Source organism: Ctenopharyngodon idella, chromosome 3, assembly GCF_019924925.1.
Source record: "Ctenopharyngodon idella isolate HZGC_01 chromosome 3, HZGC01, whole genome shotgun sequence".
NCBI classification, from domain to species: Eukaryota; Metazoa; Chordata; class Actinopteri; order Cypriniformes; family Xenocyprididae; genus Ctenopharyngodon; species Ctenopharyngodon idella.
The window spans coordinates 56,398,610-56,416,529 of NC_067222.1; the positions used below are offsets into that span (position 1 = coordinate 56,398,610).

The following is a 17,920-nucleotide window of genomic DNA, read 5'->3' on the forward strand; positions in this document are numbered from 1 at the left end:
TGAAGTCTGGACTTTAAATAGGCCATTCCCAAACTTTAATTTTCTAATTTTTTGACCATTTTCAGGTTGCTTGTTGTGAATCATTCAGATCAAAGACTTTCTTAGCTCTACAGTTTTAGATAATTGAAATCTTGAAAGTGATGTTGATGTCTAACATATTTGTTTGCCTCCATATTCAGTTGTCAGTTTTTACAACTAACTTTCAATACATTTGTACAAAGAACAAAATAAAATTCACTTTGAGGATTTATATTGTTCAGGTTTAACTGATTAATCAGCTGAATGTTTTCATTCCTGTTCTAGACTCTCTAACTGCAGAGTAACAGAAGAAGGTTATAAAGCTCTGGCTTCAGCTCTGAGATCAAACCCTTCACACCTGATAGAGCTGGATCTCACAGGAAATGATCCTGGACAATCAGGAGTGAAGGAGCTCAGTGATTTACTACAGGATCCAAACTGTCAACTGAAGACACTGAGGTGAGATGGGATGAAATAATTAACAAAATTAGTTATATGCAGGCTAAATATTCATAACAAATATATTATTTTAGCTATACAATAAGCTGGACAATTTGTTGAATGAGAATGATCAAGATCAGATCAGATGCTGTGGGTTCAATCATGATGATGATAACCATCAACACAGTTTAGTTGTGGTACAAGCTACAGATCAAATAGACATTATGGGTCAGTATATGTGCTATTCTGGAGTATGGTATACCTTGACAATTAACATGCACAATTTTGTTTTTGTGCACACTTCTCATTAAAAATTTTAGATAATCTTTCAGTCAAATTGTTTTCTGAACACAGTTGTTTTCCATCAAGCCCAGATTCACTGTATCTCTACAGCAGGTCTATGCGTCTTCAGATGTTCACAAACATGCAGTTTCACAAGCCAGTTTTCTCTGCTGATGTTTCTCACACCTCCTGCTTAAAAGTCAGAAGGATCTTGAGACCTTAATTTCACACTCTGTATTCACACTTAAAATCATGATCTAGTGAGCTTTTGCCCTTCTGCTCTGTGGGATGTTTCTGTTCTTATGAGTTTGCTTTAGGACTGAGTGTCACTCTAGTTTCTTCTAAATAACTCTATTAGACTTTGTTTTCAAGTACTTATACATTTATTTGTGTATTTAAATGTTCAAAGAAAAGTGTTACATCTAAATAACTAAGTAGAGCTTGTCTTTAGAACAATAATTAAGTTTTTTTTATCTTATCAATCATGTTTGTAATACAACAGACATTTAGTTGAGAACTGAATTGACTCTTCTGCAGGTTTTTGAGTGCTGCTGCAGATGAAGCCTGTCAGTATGTGAAGAGAGTTGTGGGTAAAAACCCGTTACTCCTGAGAGAGCTGAATCTGACTAGACATGAACTAGGAGACACACGAGTGAATCAGATCGCTGCTCTACTGCAGGATAAACACTGTCAACTCAACACACTGACGTGAGTATTGTTCATTTATTTAAAATATTACATTACTTTTAATTGTAATGTTACTGTAGCTGATAATATTTCCTCACGTATTTCATTAAGAGCAGTTTTTTCTCAGCGTCACACAGAGCCACAACAATGTAAAGTAATACATTTAAACAGGAAATTAAAAACACAATTTAAATGTGACATCAAGCTTTAAATATTTGACTAATTGAGACAGACTGATCATGGGTCAATAATTATTTCAGTTATTGTAGAGGGAGAACTAGAGTTAGTATCATTATACTGTACAGCAGTTACAGTGTGACTGAAGTTTATTTTAAGACAGCAGGGCTTATGTTTCATTCTTCATAGCAGTGCACTGTCTGGGTTTTTCCTATTCACAATTTTTTTTATCTAGTTAGATAAATAGATGTGCAGAAATCTGCCTTTTCAATAGAGAATAAAGAATAGAGAGATCAAATAAATAGTTAAAAATGAAAGAGAAGAAACGTCTCAGGTTACACATGTAACCATGGTTCCCTGAGAACAGGGAACTCAACACGTAAAATACGCTAGGGGAACGCCTCCACGGGAACCGGTGTGTGAAACACATATCCAATCTCGGCAATATCCTATTGACCGGAGACAGCCTATGACATCATATCAATGCGACCCGCATGTATAAAAGGGGTGCCCAAACAACATGTCATCCGCTTATCATCTGAAGGGACTGTAAGCAGGCGGGCCCCAAGGCATGGCTAAGAGACGCAGCGTCTCGTTCCCTGTTCTCAGGGAACCATGGTTACATGCGTAACCTGAGACGTTCCCTTTCGAAAGGGAAATCAATGCTGTGTAAAACACGCTAGGGGAATGATATACCCATGCCGCCATGCTGAGGGGAGTGCATGGCAGTGACAACTGTCAGAATCCGGCAAGTTCAAATGAAATGCCAGACCCACTCACCCTACGGGTCACAAATGAGCTGTCAGTGACAGCGCTCCCAGTGGTCAAAGCCTCAGCTTCAAGCCTCAAAGAGGCTTCTATATCTTACACATGAAAGCCTGCTAAGGCCACACAAAGGCCTGGAACCAACCACTTCAAAGGAAAGGGGTCCCTTTAAGGGAGCATGGCTAGGGGGCCAGAAGAAACCACAGCCAGTCACTTCTCAGGGGAACACAATCAACCCTGAATGCTACCAGGGAGGCTGACCTGGCTTCTAGCTGAACTAGTAACCTAGTCTGCCAACAACCTGTCTGTTTCCTCAGAAACAGAGTCTCTAGACACAGAAGTCTCACGAAGAGACATCCAGAAAGAGGGACTGCAGAAAGGGCAGTAGGCCAACTCAGACCGGATCTTAGACAGCAGGACCTTGGAGAGCAGGAATCAGCGAAGTGCTATCGACCTTTGCATGCGAGGGGAGTTACTCTGCTCAGTCCTAGGATCTACAAAGCACCTATGTTTCAAGGCGCTAAGGAGGCCGTGCACTCTAAAGGAACCCTCGTGAGGGGAATGCTCACAGCCTAAGAGCTGATCTAACTGGGAGGCTTCGAGGGAAGCCTTCAACCACTGACCAGACTTAGGAAGCTAAGTACTCAAGCCCACTCTCAGAGCAAAGAGAGTACCAGCTCGACCTATCAGGTCGACCAGGCTATAAACTAGAAACAAAGGTGAAAAAGGTTAGCCAAGCCAGCAACACGCAGAAGCGTGCGGTCTCAGGGAGGCCTGAAGGCCAACCACCTGATAACAAGTCTAGACTGGCAGAGAAGTAACCATACTGTGGGAGATTTGCCTCAAAAAGGGGCCTACTATGGCCACGCATCTCAATGGCGAACGTTCACTGGCTGACTGTGGCCATCGCTAGCTGCCATAAACCTACTCATTAGTGGCTGGCTCTCAGAGAGGCCTGTTAAGGCCTGCTGCTACGGCCAGCAGTCTGATAGCAAATAGCTAGCTAGCTCTCCAAAACCTACAACCTTGGGCTTGCCCACAGGGAGGCCTGCTGTCTTCCAGAGCAGCCTGCTAAGGCCAAGAAACTGAAAACAAGCAACAGCTGGATTCCAGATGCCCACACTGCTGGGGACTCATCCTCAGAGAGGCCTGGTAAGGCCTGCAGTCTGAAGCAAGTCCACTACTGCCGGGGACTAGCCTTCAGGGCGGCCCATCAAGGCAGACTGCCTGGTAGCCAGTTTTCAGTGGCTAAACCATTCTAAACAATACCCGCACAAAAGGGAGCTCGCTCACAGAGAGGCCTCTTAAGGCCTACTTATTTAAAAGCAAATCATTGCTAGCTGAGCTTTCACATACCAAAGTGCTGGGTACTCGCTCACAGGGAGGCCTGTTAAGGCCAGCTACCCGGAGCGTGTCTTGTTGCTACAACATCCACACTAATGGGGCTGACCACAGAGAAGCCTGCTAAGGCTTACTATCTAATGGCATAATAAATAGCTACCAGAAAACCCATTTACTGGGGCTGCTAACATGAAGGCCTGTTAAGGCCAGCTACCTGACAGTGCAAGTGCTGGCTGCTAGGGGCCCAACATGGTGGGAACTCACTGTGAGAGGAGGCATGTTAGGGCCTACTACCCTATAGCGAGTCTAGTAGCAGAGATAGTTTACTATTCAACAACGCCTGGGACCTACCACATCGCCAACGAGTGGTGTACTCAGTCAAAGCACTTTTTACCCTTTAAGCAAGGGGAGTACAAACATACGCCAACATGCCCTGGAGGAGGCCCACCTGGGCCTACTACTCCAGATGAACACGGGCGTCAGCTCGTGGCAATGCTGAGCTACAAGGGAGCGTACTAAATGACTAGCAAATACCGCTCAACCTGAGCCACAATGGTGCAGGGCAGATAACAGAGCTATAAGCGAAGCACTCAGAAAACACCTTGTTTACAAGGGAAACTACAGGGTGGAGGCCAACCACAAAGACTCCATCATGACAGAAATAATATCTGTACTCAGCCCCAGGGGAATAGGGGCTTTTCATAGAAAAACCACCCACACTCGACCCAACGCTTGAATGCTAGTTCAGCGGGCTTAAGAGGAGCCTAGTGAGGACCTACCTGAGCTCAACTTCCAAAATGCAGGCCGCAGCAAGCATTACTAATCACAATAGAAAAGGGAACCATCTATTCTGCCTCTACACCAATCTGCACCATGCAGAAGGGGGGCGGGCCTTGGCCAAATGACTCTCAAATGAGAGGAGGCCAGCACTAGGGATACAAAAGGGAACCTACACTCACTAATGAGGGGTCAGAGGCAGGAATGTAAAACAGACCACCTTCACTATCCCTAGTACTATCCTAGGCGAGCTATCAGGGTGGCCCGGGTGAGGGCCAGCCTATAGCACATAGATCTACCTGGCGCTCCTCAGAGCAGCGGCCTCTAAAGAGCAACTCTCAACTGAGAGGAGGCAAAATCACTCAAAATGACACTGCTAAGGTGGCTAACGAATACCAAAAAGCCTTAGCTATCCTAAATTAATCTTAGGATGAGTGACGCTAACCAGGTAACAATATCAGGTGGCCCCGTGGGCCAACACAAGACATTTAATTTATCTGAAGTCAAAGTGCTCGTCTCTTTGCAAAAGCAGCCCTCCAAACCTATAGGAGAGGAGACAAACTACTCTACCCTGAGGTGGCTATCAAGGCGGCCTGAAGAGGGCCAGCCTGCAACAGAGCAGCGGCCTCAAAACCACTCTCAAGTGGGAGGAGGCCAGCTTGCTCGCTTATAAAGAGAAAAACAATGGAGTGTGGTCTCACCAGAGAACACACAATAAGCAAAAACCAACACTCTCACCTAAGAAGACCCAAATGGTACTTCTTTCTCTCTAAAAATCGTACTAGCCAACCTACAGGGAACTTCAGGGCCATAATTATTATATTTTATAGATGCAATAAAAATAAAAACCTTCTTCCTAATTTGAGATGAATAGAATGCCCAAGCACATCCTACACAGGGAACAGTGGTCTAAATAAATATATTAGTATTTCAAATAGATAGAAGACCTGGTAACCGTTCCACCTGCGGCCACAGGGTGGCGACCTCCACCATAGAAACATGGTGTCCTCCACCCTTACAAGCCTGAAAGGATCTTCTCACTATCAAACCCAAAGGCAGACCAACAGCCACAGGGCTGATGTAAGAAGTGCCTGGGGTTGAAGAACAGAGCCTTCTGGTCCCATCCACGGCCCTCGGGTCGAGATGGGCGAGGCCCAACCTGTCTGGTTGAGAACTCAACCTAGCAGCATGCACGTCTTGAATGCCGCTGGTCTAAGTCGCTCAGCAGTTCAGCCTGGTGCATCTGCCACACAGCCATTGTGTGCAGAGCAGCACCAGCTTGACCCGTTGCTGCGTATACCCTGCCTTCTAAGCGCGATAAGAGGCTTAGATGGCAGAGTCTGAGCTTTCAGTGTCAGTGTCCGCTCCCTTAATTATTTTTTGCAAGCGCTGAGTAATAACATTTATTATTATTATTATTATTATCATTATTATTATAGTAATCAGTCGGAAGCATTGACACACACCCATATTCCTTCCACAAACCCTACACAGGGAACAGTGGTCTAAAAGAAATACTTTAGTATTTAAATAATAACCAGACCTAAAACAGTTCGACCTGCGGCCACAGGGTGGTGACCTAACAGCATAGAAAATGTGAAGGTCTTTCACCCTTATTAAGCCTAAAAAAGGTTTTTTTTTTTTTCTTTAGGAATTGGGTTCTCCCATACCGCCTCAACCTCAATATGCAGGTCAGGAAGGAATAGAAAGCTCACTTGAGCTGTAGGATTATGGCCAGAGAGAAACTGATCGTCATTCTTTGTGAATGCGTGCAGTCTCTCTCCTAACGCGCTGCCATGACAACTGTAGTCTGCCGGCAGCGCATTCCATAATCTCTAACAGCTCAGCATACGCGGGACAGGGTGGCTGAGAGGATTCAGTGAACTCACCCTCTCTATCCTCCTCAGCCATCTCCTGCTTGGCTGGAAGTGCACTCGCAGCTGGACCTGAGGATGCAGAATACAAAGCGTGTTTTACGCAGCGTTGAGTTCCCTTTCGAAAGGGAACAGTATCTTCCAGCACACAGAACTAGTGTAACTGGGTTTCAAAACAGACTATTGGAAACTAAATGCTGCTGAAGCTCTTCAATAAGATGATCATCTTAGATATGAACTATTGTTATTTCTCTGTCTTCAGTCTGAGTGAATGCAGTATTACAGAGAAACAGTGTGTCATCCTGACTTCAGCTCTGAAATCAAACCCGTCACACCTGAGAGAGCTGAACCTCAATGTGAATATAATAGAAAACACCGGAGTGAAGCACTTATGTGACGTACTGAAGGATTCACACTGTGAACTGGAGAGATTGAGGTCAGTAACATTCTTCACATACAAGATCAAAATGCTTAAAATCACTTTAACAGTTTAAACTAAAACACTTTATACTCAATATCTCACAGTGAGTCTGAGTTGAAATCTGGACTTGAATTAGGCCATTTTCAAATTTTTTGGCCATTTTCAGTTTGCTTGTTGTGAATCATTCAGATCAAAGACTTTCACAGCTGTACAGTTTTAGATAATTGAAACCTTGAAAGTGATGTTGATGTCTAACATATTAAAGTTCTCTGTGCCTTTTGTTTGCCTCCATATTCAGTTGTCAGTTTTTACAACTAAATTTCAATACATTTGTATAAAGAACAAAATAAAATTCTCTTTGAGAATTTATATTGTTCAGGTTTAACTGATTAATCAGCTGAATGTTTTCATTCCTGTTCTAGACTCTCTAACTGCAGTGTAACAGAAGAAGGTTATAAAGCTCTGGCTTCAGCTCTGAGATCAAACCCTTCACACCTGATAGAGCTGGATCTCACAGGAAATGATCCTGGACAATCAGGAGTGAAGAAGCTCAGTGATTTACTACAGGATCCAAACTGTCAACTGAAGACACTGAAGTGAGAAAGGATGAAATAATTATCTAAATTAGTTATACGCAGGCTAAATATTCATAATAAATATAATATTTTAGTCATACAATAAGCTGGACAATTTGTTGCATCAAAATGATCAAGATCAGATCAGATGCTGCAGGTTCTGATATGATGATGATAACCGTCAACACAGTTTAGTTGTGGTACAAGCTACAGGTCAAATAGACATTATGGGTCAGTATATGTGCTATTCTGGAGTATGGTATACCTTGACAATTAACATGCACAATTTTGTTTTTGTGCACACTTCTCATTAAAAATTCTAGATAATCTTTCAGTCAAATTGTTTTCTGAACACAATTGTTTTACATCGAGCCCAAATTCACTGTATATCTCTACAGCAGGTCTATGAGTCTCCAGATGTTCACAAACATGCAGGAATACTTACCTGCTTTATCTCAGCGATTCTCCTGGTCTCCGTGTAAAGTGTCTGCGTGTGTGTTCTCCTACCGTTCCTGTTTGGTCTGTCTACCTCTGCACCAGCCATCCGCCACAAGTCACTCACCTGCAAAGGAAAAGGACAGTATTACCATTCTTATCTACCATCACAAGTATCTACTTCACAGTCACTTACCTGGTCATCTGTTTATCCCACGCTGTTGTTCAATAAAGTCACTCATCATTACTAACCTGTTGTCTCCCGCTCCTCTGTCCGTAACAGAAGACCGGACCAACGTTATCATACAACGACAGTATGAGCTCACCGGACCCCTTCCAAGATCTCGTGGATGCACTTCGCCGCGCACTCATCACGAATCCACCCACTCCTTCACCAGCGCACACTTCCGCCAACAACACCGTAGCTTCTTCACCGCCGATGTATGCCAGTCCCGTGGCCAAACCAGCGCCCTTCTCTGGCTCGGTGGAGGTCTGCAACGGCTTCATCCTACAGTGCTCGCTGGTCCTGGAGATGCAGCCGCAATTATACCCTGATGATCGCTCCAAAGTGGCATTCATCATCTCCCGGTTAAACGGACGTGCTTTGCAGTGGGCAGAAACAATCTGGTCCCAAAATGGACCCGCAACTCTGTCTCTGGCGAATTTTCTCACCCACTTCAGAGTGGTATTCGGAAGGCCCGTCGGAGATTCCTCGGTGGGTGAGCAACTTTATCAACTGAAACAAGGTTCTATGTCTGTTCATGATTATGCCCTCAAGTTTAGAACTCTGGCTGCGGCCAGCGGATGGAATGAACGAGCCCTGCTTACCACCTATCGTCAGGGTCTGGATCCCAGGGTGCAGCTGCATCTCGCTGCATACGAGGACTCCATCGGGCTCGAACGATTCATTCAGTTATCCATCAGGTTCGCCACTTGTATGCATTCATGTCCTGAAGAACATCAGGACCAGCTGCTACGCACTCCATTCCTCCGTCAGCCAGAGTCCATCAGCCCTCCAGAACCAGTACCCAAACCCATGCAACTCAAAAATAATCGGCTGACTTCCACTGAACGGCAGAGGCGGCTGACCCGAGGACTGTGTTTATACTGTGGTGTAGCTGGACATGTTAAATCTACATGTCCCACTCGTCCTCCTCGTCGCATGGTGAGTGCAGTAATACCATCCATCAAAAAGATGAAGCCACTCACCACTGTTGTAACACTTACTGCTGTCAATGTTTCCATTCCAGTCTATGCCCTCCTCGACTCCGGGTCAGCCAGCAACTTTATCTCTGGTGCCCTCTGCCGTCAGCTCAAGCTCAAGACAATCCCCTCGCTGGCAGTCTACCAGATCCATTCAGTAACTGGCAAGCCGCTAGGTCGCAAACCAGTCAACCGGTGTGCCGGTTCCATCAAGCTCCAAATGGGAATTCTTCATATGGAGGATCTTCATTTTCTGGTTCTGGAGGATTCCACCGCTGATGTGATCCTAGGGCGTCCCTGGTTGGAGCAGCACAACCCCATAATTTCATGGACCACCGGAGAGATCCTGAAGTGGGGCGACACCTGTTTCCCTGACTGCTTCCCCCAACGACTCCAACGACCTGTGTCTCCTCCTCAGCACCTTCCAGTGTTCTCCACCTCCATCAAAAGTCCCATAGAGAAGCAGTCAGTGGACATTCCATACTGTTACGCCCCCTTCAGTGATGTGTTCTGCTCGAAGAGAGCCTCCAAGCTGCCTCCACACCGGCCATGGGACTGCGCCATCGATCTGCTTCCAGGTGAGTCAGTGCCCGTGGGAAGATCTACCCATTATCCATTCCTGAGCAGAAAGCCATGGAGGAGAATATTGAGGAGACTCTAAACCAAGGCTACATCCGTCCATCCACTTCCCCTGCTGCTTCGAGCTTCTTTTTCTTGGCCAAGAAGGACGGAGGCTTGCGACCTTGTATATAGAAGTCTGCATTCCCACGGCTCTCCCATGGGAACCGCAGGACCCTGTAAGACCTCTTGCTGCGCGGGATTAAATTTTGAATGAAAGGCGGATTGCGGTCGGTAACTATAGAGTGCATTAGGCGGGAGCGGGTGGTCTGACAATAACCCGGTCGCTCCCGAGATGCTTTGACATCTGCACATCTGTGCTTGAACTTGAAGTGAACAAATCTTTCTGCAGTGGTGGCGTTCACACAGTCACCAGTTCCCTGTCCTGAGAAACCTGGCAATATATGTTCTTTGCATTAGAGGTCTGCGCGAGTGCACCTTCAGAGAACATTCAACCTTTGTGATCGGATTTTGGAGGAGAGACGTTCTGAAACGGTTGTCAGTCAGCGTCATTCTGTTCTTGCGTGGATGTTAAAAAAGATTTCATTATGCAGTATAGCTAGTAAGCCAACATTTTTTCAATGACATTTTTTAGGGTGTTGACAGCATCATAGACAAATAACAAATCTTGTATATATGCAACATTTTATATTTGTTATCCCCAATCACTCTCTTTCTTTAGGGGAAGTTTAAACGCGAGATTCTGGAAACGATCTTTAGCAGGACCCGTCGGGTCGGGAAGAAAATTACTATATGCGGATAGCGGTTGAACCCAGAGTGAATTTTAGGCGGGAACGGGTTCGTGCGGAATAGAACCATTGCGGGAGCGGGACGAAAAAAACAGTCCCGCGCAGACCTCTACTTGTATAGATTACCGGGCACTCAACAAGATAACCGTCAAGTTCAGGTATCCTCTTTCCCTCGTCCCAGCGGCCCTGGAACATCTCCGTGGTGCCACTGTTTTCACTAAGCTGGACCTCCGCAGCGCGTACAACCTCATCCGGATACGTGAGGGGGACGAGTGGAAGACGGCATTTGTGACCCCTACCGGCCACTACGAATATCTTGTCATGCCGTATGGCCTGGTCAACGCCCCCTCCGTATTCCAGGATTTCATCCACGAGGTGCTCCGGGAATTCCTCCACCGATCAGTCCTGGTATCTATTGATGACATCTTGATCTATTCCCGGAGCATGGCCGAACATCGCCACCACGTTGCGGAGGTCCTCCAACGCCTCTGTGAGTTCCAGTTGTTTCTCAAGGCTGAAAAATGCTCATTCCACCAACCCTCAGTTCAATTCCTCGGTTACAACATCGATAGCAGTGGCATCTGGATGGACGAGGGGAAGGTGGAGGCTATCAAGACCTGGCCCATACTATCCACCATCAAAGAACTCCAGAGATTTCTCGGTTTCTCCAACTTCTGTCGAAGATTTATCCAGAACTACAGCTCCATAGCCCATCCACTCACCAACCTCCTCCGCAACAAGCCCAAGTCTCTGTCCTGGACACCAACTGCCAACGACGCATTCAACACCTTGCGAGAAGCCTTGCTCCTCATCCATCCAGACCCCGATAAGCTCTTCGTCGTGGAGGTGGTCGCCTCACACACCGGGGTAGGAGCGGTGCTCTCTCAGCAGCAGGGGAAACCAGCCAGACTCCATCCATGTGCCTTCTTCTCCCGTAAGCTCAGCCCGGCGGAGAGGAATTACGATATTGGCAACAGAGAACTACTGGCCATCAAGCTGGCACTCGAGGAATGGAGGCATTGGTTAGAGGGCGCCAAACATCAGTTCACCGTACTCACTGACCACAAAAACCTGGAGTATTTGAGGGAAGCCAAAAGACTCAACCCCCGTCAGGCCCGTTGGGCATTGTTCTTCACCCGTTTCAATTTCAATATCTCCTATCGTCCTGGCCCTAAGAACGTGAAGGCCGATGCTCTATCCCGGCTCTACGCTCCAGAAGAAACCAACGAGACTCCTAAGCCCATCCTCCCAGAGAACATTATCGTAAGCCCCATTCAATGGTCAGAGACCTCAGTACCCTCTACCAATGCCTCAGCCAATACTCCGCCGGGCTGCCCACCTGGATTACAGTATATCAGCAGAACTCAACGCACTCCATTAATTCACTCTTCCCACACGTCGCTGGGCACTGGCCACCCAGGGGCCAATGAAACCCTCTCTCTGCTGAGAGAACGCTTCTGGTGGCCAAACATGGCCAGGGATGTGAGAAGGTACGTACGGGGATGTAAGGACTGCGCCATTTCCAAGAGCTCACGCCATCTACCATCTGGCAAGCTTCTTCCTCTTCCCGTTCCCAACCGACCATGGTCACACCTAGGAGTGGATTTTATCACCGATCTGCCTCCCTCCGACAACTGTACCTGCATACTGGAGGTTATCGACAGGTTCTCCAAATCCTGCCTACTGATAACCCTCAAGAGTCTTCCTACGGCCATGGAAACAGCAGAGCTTATGTTTAACCACATCTTCAGGTATTATGGTATCCCCAAAGATATCGTGTCGGATCGTGGACCCCAGTTTATCTCACGTGTGCGGAAAGACTTCTTCGCCCTCCTAAGTGTGACCTTCAGCCTCTCCTCCGGCTACCACCCGCAATCGAACGGGCAAATGGAACGGAAGATCCAGGAAATCGGCCGCTTCCTACGTACCTTCTGCCATGGCCACCAGGACTCCTGGAACCAGTTCCTGGGTTGGGCCGAGTACGCCCAGAACTCCCTGCGTCAACCTACCACTGGACTCACTCCCTTCCAGTGCGTACTCGGTTACCAACCCCCTCTGTTTCCCTGGTCTGGGGAACCATCAGACGTCCCTGCAGTCAACTACTGGTTCCGGGAGAGTGAGAGGGTCTGGGACGCAGCACACCACCAACTGCAACGAGCTCTCCGCAGGCGCAAGATGACGGCCGACCTTAGACACTCCAAGACCCCCGTATACCAACCAGGTCAGAAGGTTTGGCTGTCCACCCGGGACATCAGGTTGCGCCTGCCCTGCAAGAAGCTCAGTCCCAGATTCATTGGCCCCTTCAACATCGTGAAGCAGATCAACCCCGTCACGTATCAGCTCCAACTTCCTCCTCAGAATTCACCCCACTTTCCATGTCTCTCTCCTGAAACCTCACCACCCTTCTGCTTCTATCCCCACAGGGCCCCCCCCGATCCTGGAGGATGGAGCTGCTTACCAAGTTAAGGAGATCTTGGACTCCCGGCGCCGTGGTGGTCAACTGGAGTATCTCGTCGACTGGGAAGGATATGGCCCCGAAGAGCGCTCATGGGTCCACAGAGTCGACATTCTTGATCCCTCTCTGCGCGACACGTACCATGCGGCTCATCCTGATCGACCTGCTCCCCGTGGACGAGGACGACCACCACGACGTCGGGGTCCTCGGGCCGTGGAGGGGGGGGGTACTGTCACAGACCTGCCAGGTTCATCCATCTGCCAATCACAGCGCACTCCTTCACCCGAGTACTAACCACGCGCACCTGATCCCCATCACCACACAATCACCGCCAGACACCTCGGTTCACTGTCCGGTCTCGACTGACACAAGGACTGCTACTCCCATGTTCTTGCATTGTGAGGAATACTTACCTGCTTTATCTCAGCGATTCTCCTGGTCTCCGTGTAAAATGGCATTACCATTCTTATCTACCATCACAAGTATCTACTTCACAGTCACTTACCCTGTCATCTGTTTATCCCACGCTGTTGTTCAATAAAGTCACTCATCATTACTAACCTGTTGTCTCCCGCTCCTCTGTCCGTAACAGTTACATCTAAATAACTAACTAGAGCTTGTCTTTAGAACAATAATTACGTTTTTTATCTTATCAATCATGTTTGTAATGCAACAGACATTTAGTTGAGAACTGAATTGACTCTTCTGCAGGTTTTTGAGTGCTGCTGCAGATGAAGCCTGTCAGTATGTGAAGAGAGTTGTGGGTAAAAACCCGTTACTCCTGAGAGAGCTGAATCTTAGTGAACATGAACTAGGAGACACACAAGTGAATCAGATCGCTGCTCTACTGCAGGATAAACACTGTCGACTCAACACACTGATGTGAGTATTGTTCATTTATTTAAAATATTACATTACTTTTAATTGTAATGTTACTGAAGCTGGTAATAATATTTCCTCACGTATTTCTTTAAGAGCAGTTTTTTTCTCAGCGTCACACAGAGCCACAACAATGTAAAGTAATACATTTAAACAGGAAATTAAAAACAATTTAAATGTGACATCAAGCTTTAAATATTTGACTAATTGAGACAGACTGATCATGGGTCAATAATTATTTCAGTTATTGCAGAGGGAGAACTAGAGTTAGTATCATTATACTGTACAGCAGTTACAGTGTGACTGAAGTTTATTTTAAGACAGCAGGGCTTATGTTTCATTCTTCATAGCAGTGCACTGTCTGGGTTTTTCCTATTGTTCACAATTTTTTTTATCTAGTTAGATAAATAGATGTGCAGAAATCTGCCTTTTCAACAGAGAATAAAGAATAGAGAGATCAAATAAATAGTTAAAAATGAAAGAGAAGAAACGTCTCAGGTTACACATGTAACCATGGTTCCCTGAGAACAGGGAACTCAACACGTAAAACACGCTAGGGGAACGCCTCCACGGGAACCGGTGTGTGAAACACATATCCAATCTCGGCAATATCCTATTGACCGGAGACAGCCTATGACATCATATCAACGCGACCCGCATGTATAAAAGGGGTGCCCAAACAACATGTCATCCGCTCATCATCTGAAGGGACTGTAAGCAGGCGGGCCCCGAGGCATGGCTAAGAGACGCAGCGTCTCGTTCCCTGTTCTCAGGGAACCATGGTTACATGCGTAACCTGAGACGTTCCCTTTTGAAAGGGAAATCAACGCTGTGTAAAACACGCTAGGGGAATGATATACCCATGCCGCCATGCTGAGGGGAGTGCATGGCAGTGACAACTGTCAGAATCCGGCAAGTTCAAATGAAATGCCAGACCCACTCACCCTACGGGTCACAAATGAGCTGTCAGTGACAGCGCTCCCAGTGGTCAAAGCCTCAGCTTCAAGCCTCAAAGAGGCTTCTATATCTTACACATGAAAGCCTGCTAAGGCCGCACAAAGGCCTGGAACCAACCACTTCAAAGGAAAGGGGTCCCTTTAAGGGAGCATGGCTTGGGGGCCAGAAGAAACCACAGCCAGTCACTTCTCAGGGGAACACAATCAACCCTGAATGCTACCAGGGAGGCTGACCTGGCTTCTAGCTGAACTAGTAACCTAGTCTGCCAACAACCTGTCTGTTTCCTCAGAAACAGAGTCTCTAGACACAGAAGTCTCACGAAGAGACATCCAGAAAGAGGGACTGCAGAAAGGGCAGTAGGCCAACTCAGACCGGATCTTAGACAGCAGGACCTTGGAGAGCAGGAATCAGCGAAGTGCTATCGACCTTTGCATGCGAGGGGAGTTACTCTGCTCAGTCCTAGGATCTACAAAGCACCTATGTTTCAAGGCGCTAAGGAGGCCGTGCACTCTAAAGGAACCCTCGTGAGGGGAATGCTCACAGCCTAAGAGCTGATCTAACTGGGAGGCTTCGAGGGAAGCCTTCAACCACTGACCAGACTTAGGAAGCTAAGTACTCAAGCCCACTCTCAGAGCAAAGAGAGTACCAGCTCGACCTATCAGGTCGACCAGGCTATAAACTAGAAACAAAGGTGAAAAAGGTTAGCCAAGCCAGCAACACGCAGAAGCGTGCGGTCTCAGGAAGGCCTGAAGGCCAACCACCTGATAACAAGTCTAGACTGGCAGAGAAGTAACCATACTGTGGGAAATTTGCCTCAAAAAGGGGCCTACTATGGCCACGCATCTCAATGGCGAATGTTCACTGGCTGACTGTGGCCATCGCTAGCTGCCATACACCTACTCATTAGTGGCTGGCTCTCAGAGAGGCCTGTTAAGGCCTGCTACTACGGCCAGCAGTTTGATAGCAAATAGCTAGCTAGCTCTCCAAAACCTACAACCTTGGGCTTGCCCACAGGGAGGCCTGCTGTCTTCCAGAGCAGCCTGCTAAGGCCAAGAAACTGAAAACAAGCAACAGCTGGATTCCAGATGCCCACACTGCTGGGGACTCATCCTCAGAGAGGCCTGGTAAGGCCTGCAGTCTGAAGCAAGTCCACTACTGCCGGGGACTAGCCTTCAGGGCGGCCCATCAAGGCAGACTGCCTGGTAGCCAGTTTTCAGTGGCTAAACCATTCTAAAGAATACCCGCACAAAAGGGAGCTCGCTCACAGAGAGGCCTCTTAAGGCCTACTTATTTAAAAGCAAATCATTGCTAGCTGAGCTTTCACATACCAAAGTGCTGGGGACTCGCTCACAGGGAGGCCTGTTAAGGCCAGCTACCCGGAGCGTGTCTTGTTGCTACAACATCCACACTAATGGGGCTGACCACAGAGAAGCCTGCTAAGGCTTACTATCTGATGGCATAATAAATAGCTACCAGAAAACCCATTTACTGGGGCTGCTAACATGAAGGCCTGTTAAGGCCAGCTACCTGACAGTGCAAGTGCTGGCTGCTAGGGGCCCAACATGGTGGGAACTCACTGTGAGAGGAGGCATGTTAGGGCCTACTACCCTATAGCGAGTCTAGTAGCAGAGATAGTTTACTATTCAACAATGCCTGGGACCTACCACATCGCCAACGAGTGGTGTACTCAGTCAAAGCACTTTTTACCCTTTAAGCAAGGGGAGTACAAACATACGCCAACATGCCCTGGAGGAGGCCCACCTGGGCCTACTACTCCAGATGAACATGGGCGTCAGCTCGTGGCAATGCTGAGCTACAAGGGAGCGTACTAAATGACTAGCAAATACCGCTCAACCTGAGCCACAATGGTGCAGGGCAGATAACAGAGCTATAAGCGAAGCACTCAGAAAACACCTTGTTTACAAGGGAAACTACAGGGTGGAGGCCAACCACAAAGACTCCATCATGACAGAAATAATATCTGTACTCAGCCCCAGGGGAATAGGGGCTTTTCATAGAAAAACCACCCACACTCGACCCAACGCTTGAATGCTAGTTCAGCGGGCTTAAGAGGAGCCTAGTGAGGACCTACCTGAGCTCAACTTCCAAAATGCAGGCCGCAGCAAGCATGACTAATCACAATAGAAAAGGGAACCATCTATTCTGCCTCTACACCAATCTGCACCATGCAGAAGGGGGGCGGGCCTTGGCCAAATGACTCTCAAATGAGAGGAGGCCAGCACTAGGGATACAAAAGGGAACCTACACTCACTAATGAGGGGTCAGAGGCGGGAATGTAAAACAGACCACCTTCACTATCCCTAGTACTATCCTAGGCGAGCTATCAGGGTGGCCCGGGTGATCTACCTGGCGCTCCTCAGAGCAGCGGCCTCTAAAGAGCAACTCTCAACTGAGAGGAGGCAAAATCACTCAAAATGACACTGCTAAGGTGGCTAACGAATACCAAAAAGCCTTAGCTATCCTAAATTAATCTTAGGATGAGTGACGCTAACCAGGTAACAATATCAGGTGGCCCCGTGAGCCAACACTAGACATTTAATTTATCTGAAGTCAAAGTGCTCGTCTCTTTGCAAAAGCAGCCCTCCAAACCTATAGGAGAGGAGACAAACTACTCTACCCTGAGGTGGCTATCAAGGCGGCCTGAAGAGGGCCAGCCTGCAACAGAGCAGCGGCCTCAAAACCACTCTCAAGTGGGAGGAGGCCAGCTTACTCGCTTATAAAGAGAAAAACAATGGAGTGTGGTCTCACCAGAGAACACACAATAAGCAAAAACCAACACTCTCACCTAAGAAGACCCAAATGGTACTTCTTTCTCTCTAAAAATCGTACTAGCCAACCTACAGGGAACTTCAGGGCCATAATTATTATATTTTTTACAATAGATACAATAAAAATAAAAACCTTCTTCCTAATTTGAGATGAATAGATGAATAGATGAATGCCCAAGCACATCCTACACAGGGAACAGTGGTCTAAATAAATATATTAGTATTTCAAATAGATAGAAGACCTGGTAACCGTTCCACCTGCGGCCACAGGGTGGCGACCTCCACCATAGAAACATGGTGTCTTCCACCCTTACAAGCCTGAAAGGATCTTCTCACTATCAAAGCCAAAGGCAGACCAACAGCCACAGGGCTGATGTAAGAAGTGCCTGGGGTTGAAGAACAGAGCCTTCTGGTCCCATCCACGGCCCTCGGGTCGAGATGGGCGAGGCCCAACCTGTCTGGTTGAGAACTCAACCT

The 17,920-nt window shown here is 47.2% G+C and overlaps 1 protein-coding gene across 47 annotated transcripts in view; it reads left to right on the forward strand.

The window, feature by feature from the left end:
- LOC127508712 (NACHT, LRR and PYD domains-containing protein 12-like) overlaps positions 1-17,920 on the forward strand; it is an 85,338-nt gene that overhangs the window by 35,538 nt on the left and 31,880 nt on the right. For 13 of the 47 annotated variants that reach the window (XM_051886927.1, XM_051886935.1, XM_051886945.1 and 10 more), the window contains 6 exons: positions 304-477; positions 1,279-1,449; positions 6,625-6,798; positions 7,206-7,379; positions 7,757-7,966; positions 13,530-13,700. The exons of 2 other annotated variants lie outside the window; for them this stretch is intronic. In XM_051886927.1, the coding sequence (XP_051742887.1) occupies positions 304-477; positions 1,279-1,449; positions 6,625-6,798; positions 7,206-7,379; positions 7,757-7,966; positions 13,530-13,700 (1,074 nt within the window). The remainder of the gene's footprint in view (positions 1-303; positions 478-1,278; positions 1,450-6,624; positions 6,799-7,205; positions 7,380-7,756; positions 7,967-13,529; positions 13,701-17,920) is intronic. 32 more of the 47 variants (XM_051886940.1, XM_051886946.1, XM_051886961.1 and 29 more) reach the window with 16 other exon arrangements.